The sequence below is a fragment of the Manihot esculenta genome, chromosome 16 (assembly GCF_001659605.2).
Source record: "Manihot esculenta cultivar AM560-2 chromosome 16, M.esculenta_v8, whole genome shotgun sequence".
Taxonomy (NCBI): domain Eukaryota; kingdom Viridiplantae; phylum Streptophyta; class Magnoliopsida; order Malpighiales; family Euphorbiaceae; genus Manihot; species Manihot esculenta.
Window position 1 is genome coordinate 23,496,526 of NC_035176.2, and position 14,176 is coordinate 23,510,701.

At 36.7% G+C, this 14,176-nt stretch overlaps 1 protein-coding gene across 1 annotated transcript; it reads right to left on the reverse strand.

The window, feature by feature from the left end:
- Window positions 1-9,598: 9,598 nt before the first annotated feature.
- LOC110602829 (methyltransferase N6AMT1) lies at window positions 9,599-13,850 on the reverse strand. The gene is made up of 3 exons (XM_021740402.2): window positions 13,495-13,850; window positions 10,359-11,176; window positions 9,599-9,952 (listed from the first exon to the last, which is right to left on the reverse strand). Exon 2 carries the CDS (start codon window positions 11,135-11,137, stop codon window positions 10,370-10,372), a length of 768 nt encoding a protein of 255 aa, XP_021596094.1. The 5' UTR covers window positions 11,138-11,176; window positions 13,495-13,850; the 3' UTR covers window positions 9,599-9,952; window positions 10,359-10,369.
- Window positions 13,851-14,176: the final 326 nt, after the last annotated feature.

The following is a 14,176-nucleotide window of genomic DNA, read 5'->3' on the forward strand; positions in this document are numbered from 1 at the left end:
CAACAAAGGCGTAGCAGGAACACCTTTCCCCTTCCCAATGGGAGGAAGAGCTGGAGAAGATCCTGTGGCGGCCCTGGATTTCTTCCGAGCAGGAGATGGGGAAGATGTTCCGGAAGGGGCTGGGCGCTTATTCCCGGTCTTTAGTGGAATGCCTTCAGAATCCTCAGGCCCAGTCCCCACAGAGCCTGGGGCATTTTGGATAGGAACATCTGGGACTTGGTCCTCTATAAGGATGATCTCCATCCCTGTCCCAGAGGCCTCCTTGTCTTCAATAACGGGGGACTTAGATTTTCCCCCTGACACCCCTTCAGGAGAATGGACAAGACCCGACTCCACTTGTTCAACGACTTCGGTCTGCTCCACAATGGCTAGGGAGGTTTCCCTCGCGCCCTCCGAGGAAACTGGAGTAGATTTAGACCCTTCAGAGGGCTTAAGAGTTGAGCTCGACCCACCACGGCTAGATGGCCGACGCGATTTGGCGCTGCGAGAGCTTGGTTTAGAAGCTCGAGAAGAAGCTTTGGCAGGAGGACGGCTAACCTTTTTGGAGGAAACAGCTTGAACCACCTCCGCAGCAGCCTCAGACACTGAACGCCCAGCCGAAAAAGCGTCGAAAACTGCGTGCATATTATCCCGAGACAGGACAAAGTTCTTGGGGAGCTTGAGTTCATCCATTTTAACCTCAGAAGCTGCAAAAAACATGAAATTATAAAGAGTCAGCATACTTTCGGATATCATGAGCAAAGAAGAAACAGAATCACTAGACAAAGCAATATACCCGTGTCCCGGATATCCCTAAGATTGGACACGAACATACACTTCTCGACGTCATACTTCCTTTCAACGGAAGTCAATCGAAGCAACCCCACCTGCTCAATAAGGCTCAATTGGGGCAGCTCGTTGCAACCCGGATGGACCTCCTCCCAACTTAGATCCACCTCCCACGATCGGGCGGACTCTAATTTCAGCTCCACCACAAGGAAATTCTCTACCCATCCCTTTATGGAATCCTTGTATCCCGTGAAAAGAGACAACCCACTACGGGGAGAAAAGTAATAAAAATTATGAACTGCTCTAACCAGACGGAAAAAAGTGACAAACAGACACGCTGTGGGGGTAAAACCCCAACTCAGGCAGATAGACTCAAAACAGGACAGAAACAAAATAGAATTTGGGGATAACATCCGAGGGGTTACCCCGAAGTACTCAAAAACCTCAATAAAGAAAGGGGTAAAAGGAAACGGTAGACCGAAATCCCTCTGTTTGAGAAAGAACACTATACAGCGACCCCTTTGGGGATCAATCAAACCAGGAGGAGGAGGGTTAGGAAGGACTATCCTTTCGTTTTGAAAAGGCGCTCGAATGAGATACAGAGGAGTATCTAAGAGCCTCTGGGAAATGTGCTTAGTTATGTTGGAAGAAGTAACATGCGACCTAGTATTAACGACATTGGGGAGCTTTGGACCCTCCATAGAAGAGCAAAGAAGCGTACCTGAAAGCACAATAAGATGGAAGAAACAGAAGAAGTTGCAGGAAAACAGAGAGCAGAAGAGAGCGAGTTTCTTCAGAAGACAGGGAGAATTCGAAGGGAAAGGCAATAATGAGATGAAACGTTGTTCTGAGCAGTTTTGTCTTGGAACGGCGTGATCATTAATTGCTCTCGAAGTTTACCCTCTCAACGGTTAGATAGTAACCGGCGAGAAGGTAAAGGGGCAAGGAGATGACCGCTGAGCTTCTCCACCCCTACAAAGGGCCAGGCCCACGACAATGGCCCATCAGCTGAAGGCCCGCATGCTATTCGCATAAGACAAACAAGTTGTCAAAACCTTAAAACCGAGCTCCAGTCGAATCTCTCCCTCAGGACGACCTGACGCGCAAAATGCACATCATCACCGCTCAGGCAGTAAAAACCAAGGAAAAAGAATAAGTCATAGAAAAGCCCAAAGAAACAAACAGGAGGAAGCATGATAAAGGCCAGACCAGCCCGTCACCTAAGAAGGATCATCATTAAGCAAAGGCCAGAAGCCCAGAACGACGCGATGAAGACGCCTCGGAATCTTACAAAGTTATGGGTCAGAAGCTCAACCTTTTTGATTAAAAGCAAAGCTCATAGGTCAGTCAGTTCAGCTCGGAAAAAGCAAAATCGAAAGTTAAGGAAACTTAGAGCTCGGATCATTGAACACAGATAGAGCTCAGAGGTCGGATTAGTCTCGCTTGGACAAAGTAAACCGAGAGTAAGCTCGCAGGTCGGTCGGTACAGCTCGGAAAGAGCAAATTAAAAACTCAGACTGGCTAAATAGATTCCAGGTCGGATCGGAGAAAATCACGAAGAAAAAAGTCATCTCATGCATAATAAAGAACAGTTCGGATATAAACGAAAAAATGAAAGTTTCATTACAGCGCGTTACAAATACCCACATTACAGAACAAAAAGCTATCATTAGAGGATTTACATGACCAGATACATCGTCTACGTTTACATCACTATCACCTATCATTATCCTAGTCTTCGACACAGAGGAACTCTTGAATATGGGAAACGAGCTCAGTAGGTCGGCCGAACCCTGCGTCGTTATTATAGGAGAACTGAACAAGTTGATTCCCATAAGCATTTCTCACTGTTCCCCTATGGACAAACATTCGGTTGCCCAAGTGTGATGCACGGTACATTCGAATAAGCTCAGATATTATATGTTGTTCGAATGTCACGCATGAAAAACATAAGTCTTCGAGTTACGACCTTAAGAAGATCACAGAGCAGATGTTCGGAGGTATCGTCGGAAGCTTGACTGAGTGCAGCAGATCTCAGCCTTTCATAATACAGGTACTTCACACCAAAGGGAGTAATAAATTGATCATTTTCGCCACTTCCGTTTATATCAAAAGAAGACAACCTGGACGTCGGGGAAATTTCCTTCTCGAAGGAAGATACAGTCAAAACAGACCTCCCAGCAGCCCATAGCCTCTTTGGAGCCCGAACAACAACCAAAGGAGGAGGCCAACCAGACGATCTGGGTAAAACAGTTTCAACGACCTTCCGAATGACTCCACCCACCAACCGCCCTGCTAGAAGGACCTCAGAAGCAACATTCAGACTCCCTTGAGGTAATATCAGATTTTCAAGAGTTTTGGACTGATCCATCTTTATCTCAGGTACTGCAAAAAGTTCCAAACAGAGAAGTCAGGATAATTTTTTTTTTAAAATAAAGCAAGGTTAAAGCAAATCCCTGGGGCAGCAAAGCAATAAAGTCTCCGGCTCACCTTAATCCGTGTGAAGAAAACGTCAAATACATCCTTTGCGGAAAAAACAGGAGAATCTCGTTGGAAGGAAAGACCCCTTTTCTCCGACAAAGGGCCTAGAAGTGAAGAAGAGTCCACACTGATATATACTCGAAATCTGAAGTCTTAGCGCAAAGTAACTCTAGACTCTAAGACCACAATGTCAGGATCTTTAACAGGTATTCATGGAAAAGGAAAACGAAGCGCGTCCAGGCAATAATGACAAGAAAGTAAAGAAGAGCAGAGTATCTGAGAGGTAAGGAAAGGCCAGAAAGGGAAAGAGGCAGATAGAATTCAAGAAATGAGGAATGACAAAAAGATGAAAGGGAGTTATGAAGGCATCTGTACGCGAACAGACGCGGTCATAATGGTTCTCGATATTCACCCCCTCGGCAGTCAGAGCAATAACTACCGAGAAGGTGAAGGGGCAATTGATGACCGCTGGATTCCTTTATCCCAGTCCAGGGCCTCGACCCCAACCTAAAGCCCACAAAGTAAAGGCCCACGTACTTGGCACCCAAAGCAGGCCCGGCTCATCTAACTTCCAAGGCCGGGCTCGACCAAACCTCCTCGCCCAGATCGACTCAGTCCGCGCAAAACAGGCCCTTCCTCTCTGGCCCAACTCTCGGCCCGACCCAGTATCCAGAATGATACTCACCAGACAGTCTGGCAGATCCGTTCGAACGTACGCATAGGGAGAATCAGAGGCCGTTACGCATGGGGCAGGCGCCTGATACCCTCGTACGCCCGAATCTGCATGGCAGAGACGCGTGGCCCAATCCTGGAGAGACTTTTACACGTCACCAGCAAGTAAGACGAAATGGATAAAAGGGGAGTCCCCTCCTTAGAATAAAAAGCTTTTTGATTCAATACAAAAACCCTTGTAAAACCCTATTCTATTGGATCTCAGATCATCAAAATTTACTATTGGTCTGTAAATTTTAGTCTCATATCTTTTATCGCATGACTGTATAAGTAAGAGGAAATGGTAAATTTGGCTCCTACTTTTTTCTTTCTTTTAATTTCTATTATTTATAATATTTTCAATTCAAATTAATATAAAATTTTTAAATAAAAAATTTACTAAATGTTTAAATTAAATAATTTTTTAATAATATTTGTTTTATCATTTTTAACTACACTTAAAAAACTTGTATTCCAACTTTAAAATGTTAATAAAGGCAAGATATATAATTTGTCCCTTCACCTTTGAATGAAAAGTCATCTTATCCCAATTTTAATTTTATCATATTTACATATTTAACTTTCAAACTGTAAAATAATTTAATTTATATAACTGTGATGTGATATTTATGCGCTATTATATAATAGGGATTAAATTATTCAATAATTAAAAGTTGAAGAGGTGATATATACATTCTAGGGATTAAGTTATTCAATAATTAAAAATCGAAAATATGATATATATATTCTCTAATTTTATATAAAAATTTAATTATTTAAAATTTAAATCTGAATACCCTCTTTCTTCATTCCTTCAAATAAGTATAAATATCTCATTCAAACCTGCTACTGCTCCATGCTCTAAAATAAATATTAATAATTTTCTATTATTAGTATTTTAATATAATATTATGCAAAAAAATCTGCACAAGAAGACCACAAAGTAGGATTGGCATGAGAAACAGCTTCCCTAGCTAATAAGTGGGCAGCAATATTAGCTTGTCTCTAACCAAGACAAGGTCCAACCAGGCTTTTGGCTCAACATATGCTTACAACAATGAATAAATTGGCCAAAATCTAAAACTCATCTCTTTGGGATATAACAGTGTCAACCACGCATTTTGAATCAAGCTCAATATCCACCATACCTGTGCAACGAGCCATAAGAGGGATTCACGAAGAGCAAGGCTTTCAAACATTTTAGATTGAACACTACTTTGCACAAAACCTGAAAAAGCTGCTGTACAAGACCCAGAATTATATTTAAGAATAGCACTATAGCTAACAGTTCTTGACGATTAACAACTCATGTATCTACATTATATTTAAATCTCCTGGAATGGACTCTTTAATGCTAGAAGAATCCAAAGATACTCTGTTAAACGCTTGAGTGAGATTGAGCACTTATCCAAAATGAAAATAACTCCTCTGTTAGACGAAGGATTTGGTGTGGAACTCGAGTCCTTCCACTCCAGAGAGTCATACACACCTTACCATGTAAAAAAAGATTAGAAAGCATCAAAGTAAACTGAATCAGCTCAATCATAGTGCAGGTAAATAATAGAGGAGCCTAAGGTCCGCCAACACTCAACAGCCACAGGACAGTATAGCAACACATATAAATCATCCTTCACAAACCCACATCCCTTACACCTTCAATTTACAGTTAAATCTCTTTCCAATATATTATTATTGAAAGGGGTTGAATTTCACATCGATTATGAAAATGGGTAACGTGCCTTTTATATGAACTATAGGCACTCCTCTCCCTTTGAGTTAGCTTTTGAGGTAACCCCTTGCCTTTTATATGAAAGGGGTAACGTGCATTTTATATGAACCATAGGCACTCCTCTCCCCTTGAGTTAGCTTTTGAGGTAACCCCTTGCCTTTTATATGAACCATTTGAGGTGAATTAGGTCTGATTCAAATTTAACATGGTATCAAAGTCTCCCTATCCAATGTTGGTTCTTCAATAAATATGTTATACAATAGTAAAATTTTGGGGGTGAAGGGTGTATTGAATGCCACATCAGTTACAAAAAGGAGTAATGTACCTCTTATATGGCCATAGACACTCCTCCCTTTTAAACTAGTTTTTGGAGTGAGTCATACTGCTCTAAATTTAACAGATAGAAGAATGCTACATAAATCCCTCCAAATAAAATTTTTCACTTTTGGCGAGACTCGCAGCTTCCATAATTTACTCCAGATCCTGAAATAGCATATTGATCCAAATTCTCAATACATGTTAGATAATAAATGATAACATGATTTAATAAAATAAATCCCATTTTTTTAATGATGCCGGTTTTAGCATTATACTAGAATAAGTATTGATCATCAAATTGGCCAAATACTTCTTAATAGGTTAAAGCAGTATTTTATTCAAATCGAAAAAATTGATCGAACTGAGTTAATTTGAAAATTTGATTTAATTTTTTTATTTATTCCGGTTTGATTTGATTTTTAATTTTAAAAAGTTTAATTATTTCTGTTCGATTTGATTTTGATCAAAAAAATAAAAAAAATCAAACCGAACCAATCAATGATAATAATATATTATTTATAATAATATGGAGAAATTAGATAGTATTAAAGTTAAAATATTTTAATTAAATTTTAAAATACTAAAAATAAAGTGTAAAAAATAAAAAAATCTATTAAAAGTTTAAATCGATCAAACCGAATTGAATCAAATCGAATCAGATCGGTTCAATTCAATTTGATTTCTGACTAAAATCGATTTGGTTTGATTTTTATAAATACTAAAATTTCAATTTTCGATTTATTTAATTTAGTTTGATTTTAAATCGAACCGATCGAATTACCCAAACCGACTAAATGTTCACCCAGTTTCTAATATGTTAAAATAAATAAAAGGAACAGGCTGAATGCTGACCCCAACTTTCTAATATGTTAAAATAAACAAAAGAGGCAGTTTTAATAAACACATCTACCATTTCTAACTCCCTCATATTGTGCCAAAACAACTTATTTTAAAAAAATATTATGTTGAATAAAAACACATATTCCATTAATATCCATTCTTAACTCATAAACTTCCTCTCACATTTTTGTAACTCTTTCTTTCACAAAATTTCTTATAAGAACCTTTTAGAATAATGTGTATAACTGTGGCCTGTTAATATTTTTTTATATAAAAAAATTAGTATTAAAAAGGTAAAAAAGTTAAATATTAATATTAAATTAGATTAAAAAACTTTGATATTAAATATACACATAATTAAATAAAAATGTATATTGAAATAACTTACTTCACTTAATTTGAAATAATAAAAAGTAATAATAGAAATAAAAGAAATTGAGGATTAAAACATAAAATTTTCACTACAGAGGGAAAAATAGAGAGATGGTAAGGGGGGGCACAGGGGCATCCTATTTAAGCAACATGCTCCGTTTGTGGGTAGGGGTGAGCATTCGGTCGGTTCGGTTTAAAACCGAACCGAACTGAATAAACTGAAAACCGAAATTTTAGTGTTTATGAAAATCGAATCGAACCGATTTTAGTCAGAAACCGAATCGAACCGGTCTGATTCGGTTTGATTCGATTCGGTTTGATCGGTTTCGATTTTTAATAATTTTTTTATTTTTTACACTTTATTTTTAATATTTTAAAATATTTTAATCTTAATATGATTTAATTTCTCTATATTATTGAAAAAATATATTATTATCACTAATCGGTTCGATTCGGTTTTTTTAATTTTTTTCCGATCAAAACCGAACCGAACCGAAATAACCGAAATTTCTGAAATTAAAAATCAAATCGAATCGAAATATATAAAAAATTGAATTAAATTTTTAAATCGATTCGATTCGATCAATTTTTTCGATTTAAACCGAATACTGCCCACCCCTATTTGTGGGACAAGCAACTGGCTGTTGTTTTGTCTGATAAAGAACATTTTTCTAAAAAAAAATAAAAATTTGTTGCTGGTGTCTAGACGAGACACAAGTTTTGATTTTTTTAAAAAAATAATAATAGTTGTCGCTGTTCACACTAACGGCAAGCTGTAAATTTGAATTGAGTTGGACAAATCCACCCTTTTTTCACACATAAAATCTCCCCCACTCTATTTGGCAAAATCTTTTTTCCCTTGCCCCTATTCAATAAAAACCCTAGATGATGTATTGTTAAATATTAAATTTTTACCCTATACTTGCTTTGGAAATATTTTAATTTCGTTTATTTTAAATTTTTTTGTTCAAACTAGGTTGAAATTTTCAGTTTAAATTAAAATTAACCGGAAAATTAAAATTTTTGAGCTGAATTTCATTATTTATTGATTTAAAGATCAAGAATTTCAGTTTCTTCATTTTTCAAAGCTAAATTTAATGATTTCTTGATTTAGCCCAAAACTCAACAAGTGTAATTTCTTTTTTTCTCCTCTTTATTTCTAATTGAATTGAGTTTAAATTGAAAATTTTGGATTAATTTAAATAAAACTTTGAAAAAAAGATAAAATGCACTTATCTAATCAGTCGAAAATTAAGTACTAATATGAAGATGTGATATATGCAGCAAATATCACTTTGGATAATTTAGATTTTTTTTTTTTTGTTACATTTTTCTTTTGCTCCAAGAGTTGGGTATGCTTCAGCGGCAACGACTCCCGACTATTAATAAGCATCTGGTGGCATGTTTGAAATTTCAGAAGATCCAAAACCTACTAAAGATTTGTAATGGAAATTCTGGGAAAATGACAGATGGGAAAACAGACAAATTCCGGTGCTCGATGGTAAAACCTCTGAACTCCAACGTGAACATTGAAATGGATAACACATCGAGTATTTTTAAATATTCAAAACGATTGAATTTTGGTAGAACGAATTTTAGTATGTAATCTAGTGTGAAATAGAAATTAATACACATGATATATTTAAATTTTATATATTAAGTATTCATTAGCAATTAATATAAAACTATATTTTCATAATAATATTTATATATTTTCATTTAAAATTTAGAATTTCATTTTTTTGAAATACTATTTTAAAAAAAAATGAAAAATATTTTTATATAAATTATTATTTAATGTATACAAAATTAAATAAATTTGGATATTATTCCAGTTTTAAATTAAAAGAATTTAGGCAATTCCAACAAACTTTTTAAAGCTGTCGCATGCTCTCAAGAAGATCTCATCAGTGCATCTGAAGTGCTGAAATTATCCATACAAGAGACCCCCAGGCGTTTATCTCCATTTCATTTTCATCTTCTCTAGACTCCTCGTAAGAGAATGCGGAAACAATTAGTCGAGTGATGAAATCTTTGCGTCCACAGCCAAGACTGATAATGGTAAAAGTCTGCGCAAGATTAAGAGAGAACAAGAAATGACAACAGATGCAACAACCTCAAATTCTCTCCTCTTTAGTGATTTTTGTCCATAGATGCTAGCAAAAATAGAGAGATTAGGTTGTATGTTTTGCTTTTGGGATTTGTAGATCTGGGGTTGAATCCTTTAATTGATTAGATATTAGTTTTGGCTGTTCGGGTGCAAGTAAATGCATTGAAAATTGCTAACCTATTTCCAATTCAGGCTTATTGATGATATTCATATTATGCTCTCTGTTTATGATTTAGGGCTATACCGAAAGCCTCTACATCAAATGCACATGCAAAAAACAGCAGCACACAGAAGCATCTTCATCGTATATACATCTCCAAAAACCAGGGTTCCACGTGTCTTTGGGCTTGAAGGTTTAATGACAGATAACTTTCGTTAATTTTGGGTTTATTTGACCCATTTTTAAAGTTTGGAGGGTTCAATTGGAGAAGTGGTTTAGAACCAAAAAACTAACACCAATGAGCAAGCTGAAGTTCCAATGTCACGGACAAGGAAGCTCTCCAAGTTGCAGATAAAGTCATAAGGTCTTCAAAACATTGACATCCACATGCTCTGTCGCTGGCTACAAAGAATGTTTTGAAGCCCTTGGAGTTTGTTCTAGAACACACATCGCTAATGAGTCCCTGTGAAATGGAAGTCTATTAATGTGGAGTGGGAAAAAGGATAAAATATCTGAGAAGAGGATTAGTACTGAGTGTAGGAAAATAGATTACTAGTAGAACAGCTCAGAGTTTTGCTCTGTTTCCACTATCCACTTTCTACATTATTTTATGGCCAACTCAAAAGCTTTAAAAAGGGGCAACCATGAACCTAAAGTGAATGAACGAGTCAATAGAAATAGGAGAAAAAGGAGGGAGAATATGACGAGAGACATTCATATGGGGAAGAGAGAGTGGAAGAAAACTGCTTTCAATGAAAAAAATGGGTAACACCTTGGCAGCTGCAAGGGAGGATAGGAGGCAATATCCCAAGGAATACAAATAAAATGGAAACAACTACTAAACAAAAGATCAAAGGCAAAAATTTTACCTTCTGATTAATCAGCTGTTGCTACCACCAGTTCTCCAGGATGACAATTGCGGAAACTGTGAAACCAGCGACTCCACAACCCTTTCAGGAAATGTTTTGTTTGTCACGGGCGTCTTCACATCCAATTCACAGTCAGGATCCCGCCAGAACTTGATGATATGAAGATTCTCTTCTTCTGTTGATCTCTGGATGACAATTCTATAAGCATAACCCTTCTTTTTCATTTGACGACATATCTGTGAAGGATCATTTGCTGCAAGAGTGACCATGTATAACCAGCCTCTGTCGGACAAAAGACAATCTGCAATGGGCAAAATCCTGTCAATAACTCTCCGACCATTCTCCCCTCCAGCCCAAGCAGAAGTAATCCCTTCACAACCCACTTCATCTTCAGGTGTTGGGACATAAGGTGGGTTCACAACCATCACATCGACCATCCTCTCCAGTCGCTTTTCCAGTCCAGATGCAATGTTAGTTTGTATCAACTCTGCATGAACACCATGTGCTTCCAGTGTCTCACTAGTCACTCTAACTGCATGAGGGTTGAGGTCAGTGGCAATATAGTAAGCCCCAGGAATATGCGGTCCGAGCATAAGAGCTAGAGAGGTAATAACATAACCACTGCCACAACCCACTTCCACACATAATCTAGGATTATGCTCCAAAAGGTTATTTCGATCAGCTAGAAGTGCATCAACTAATGCGAATGAATCATCACATGGCTCATAAACCTCAGGATGTGAACTCACAAGGCGAATTTGTGCTATTCTGGGGGACATCTTGCATATGCCTGACAGGAACCAACTGTATGATGTATTCTGGGAGAAAGAAAGAAAATTTCACATCACAAATTCAATATTCAAAATTTAATGATATGACCAAAAATGGGACAGCTTCAACATTTTAAATCAAATTTCACTTTACATATATGACCAGGTCCTAAAATCTGGCAAATTAAATTCCCACTTGAATGAGCTTCTACAGCTAAAGCTCATTGGAAAGTTCCTTGCTGGTTAAGGAAAAAGATGTATGAAAGCGAAAAACACGTGCTGCCAGCCTTTTCAAAAAAGTTTAAGGATTCTTTTTGCATCTTTTATGACAGGATTTTTAAAATGAGTACATCAGCATTTGAATTCCTTATGTTTCTCATTTTATCTATCAAAGACCAAGATTAAAAGATAATTGGAAAAAATGCAGTAAAGAAAAAAAAGATCAGTTTCCTGATCATTATCATGGATGCAAACGAACCAGTCAATCATGTAAAAAAAATTATGCATGTTCTAAATGTTAAAAGCAGAGATTGTTAGAACGCAAGATATTTGACCTCAAAACCATGAATATGAACGGATTTACATTTCTGTCATATATTCAATATCAGGTTATCATAGCAATTCAACCATAAAATACCAATGAATTTACTTTCTGCATTAAATCATCATCAACCAAGTCTTCCATGAGTTAATTCATAATATTACGAAGACAGCAACAGCACAATGATGTGGATTCAGATAATGGTTCATGTAAAGCCAGACTTAATTCACAAAAGATTGAGAGACTCTAAAGTAAAAGATAATTCATAATTAGCCATCTGTTTAATCCAACTAGACCCCATTTGAAAAGGAAAAAATAAATTTCTTCATCTTCCACTGGTTTCTATCCACCATTCTTTATCAAAGGCTGTATATTCGTGTTATTAACAAGATCCAGTGTAAAACTATCAACCTCAATCACAATAAGTCTCACCATCTTCATATTACCACAAACAATTTTCAATCAACATGATAGAACCAAATTATTAATCAAATGACCCAAAAATGACACACTGAGTGAACCAAATTTCTTGCACCGTTTCTGATTTGATTCCCAAAAAGCTCTCACAGATATTTCCTCTCTATTTGACCACAACAATCTTTGATTCCTCGATGCTAGGATCTACCTCAGCTCAGGAAACAATCTCACAACTGAATACTGCAGTACAGGGCCTTATCTCAGTTAGATAGAACTAATAAATAGATTGAACTAACCTTAGCTAATAGCTCAGCTTGATTTTTACTATTAAAACCTATTACCTATACTCCCCATCTCTAACATTTCAAGCACCACAGCAAGATAAACTGTACGACAAATAAGCATTAAACTTTCACATGCATAAAATCCAAGGGACCTTTCCCAGGGCAACAGACCTAAACACATCAAATAGCAAAAAGAAATGTCCCCAAAAAGAAAGCACAGGGCTTCAACTCGACAGAGTTCATATTCACAAAAATTGGGTAATTCTTTATGAACTGTCAGCAAGTCAAGCAAAGCATAATTTCATTTTCTTAGCACAACAGACCCATAAAACAAAAATGATCTCGAAGGCACACAATAAATCCACTTAAAATAGGGGAGAAGTTCACCAATCAATTACGAAAAATTAATTTCAATGCGCACATGAATGGATCAACCACATTCCCAACGTATAGGAATCAATCTCAAACGACTAGTTCACTAATTTGGAAACTCAACGTTAATGAATGGGAATGTAAATGTATGTGACAAATTAACTCATATTTTCAAATTCTTCCTGATAAAATTGACAACACTAGGATACAACAAGTATGCCTAACTGGGACGAGTCCTCCTTCCTTCCAAACCCACGTCACCATAGATTCAAGCAGCATAGAGGAAATAAAGACAACATTCCCAAAAGTTAACACTAGCTAACAAATGGGGTTTAGTCATACAGACAACCAGCCCAAACCCTTCAGAACCAACATAAATATCAGTTTCACGACACCACTCCAAAGAACAGAGCTTGAATTATTGTAGAGTAACCTAAGAAAAGATATTCCACTTCACTGAAAGTAACCTGAACAGGAGAAGGAAAACAAGAGGTACTGCGTTCACCCAAGGGAGAAAAGAAGTCTTAGTTTAACACAATAAATCAAATGCTTACAAATACCAGATAGTAATTATCAAATACACATTAATCACCTGACCGACAGCCGAAGACCCATAGAAATTAATCAAAATGGTCCTTTTAAACAATAAACCAACTCTTTTCAAGGAAAAAATAAATCAAACAATAAATCCACTAAAATAAACCAGAAATCAATCTATAAAACAAACTTAATTAAAATAAGGAAATCTTCACCTAAACCCCAATGAAGCAAACGATAAAACAAGGAACGATGAATGGGAACAAATTCCCGCAGTGATGCTTCGGCTGGTGCTCCGTGATGATGGCGTAGGACCTTGATTTGAAGCTGAACAAGAGGAGAGTGACCTGGGGAATGAGAATTTAGGGGAGGCGATAGGTTTATGGTTTCAGGACAAATGGAAACATGAAGGGAAATTGATGATAAAAGGATTTGTGTACGATGGCCTCTTCAGTTTCTGTTGAAGAGCAGGAGGGAGTGAGCAGAATGTTAAGCGATCGGTAAGAGAGGAAAGTGGCCTGTGTTTGGGTGGAAAAATGGATTGGGAGAATTACTATTAGGTTCTTAAATTTTTACAAAATTTATTAATTAATCTATATAATTTTTAAAACTACTTAAAATATCCTTCATTGTTTGCAAATACCACTGTATAGTCCTTCCCTTATATTTTTTATTAATCAAATGAATTTACTAACAATCAATTAAGAGAGAAAAACTTGATACCCAAAATATCCCTATCTCATTGCTATGCTAAATCACTTGTTCTTAAGCCTCCTCCTTTTGGAACTTCAAGTTTGAACTTACATTATCAGCTCAATTTCCAAAACCCTCTCACCGAGGCTAGAAAAAGAAATCTTCTTCAACAATAGAGCCCTTGAACACCTAAAATGCTCAAAT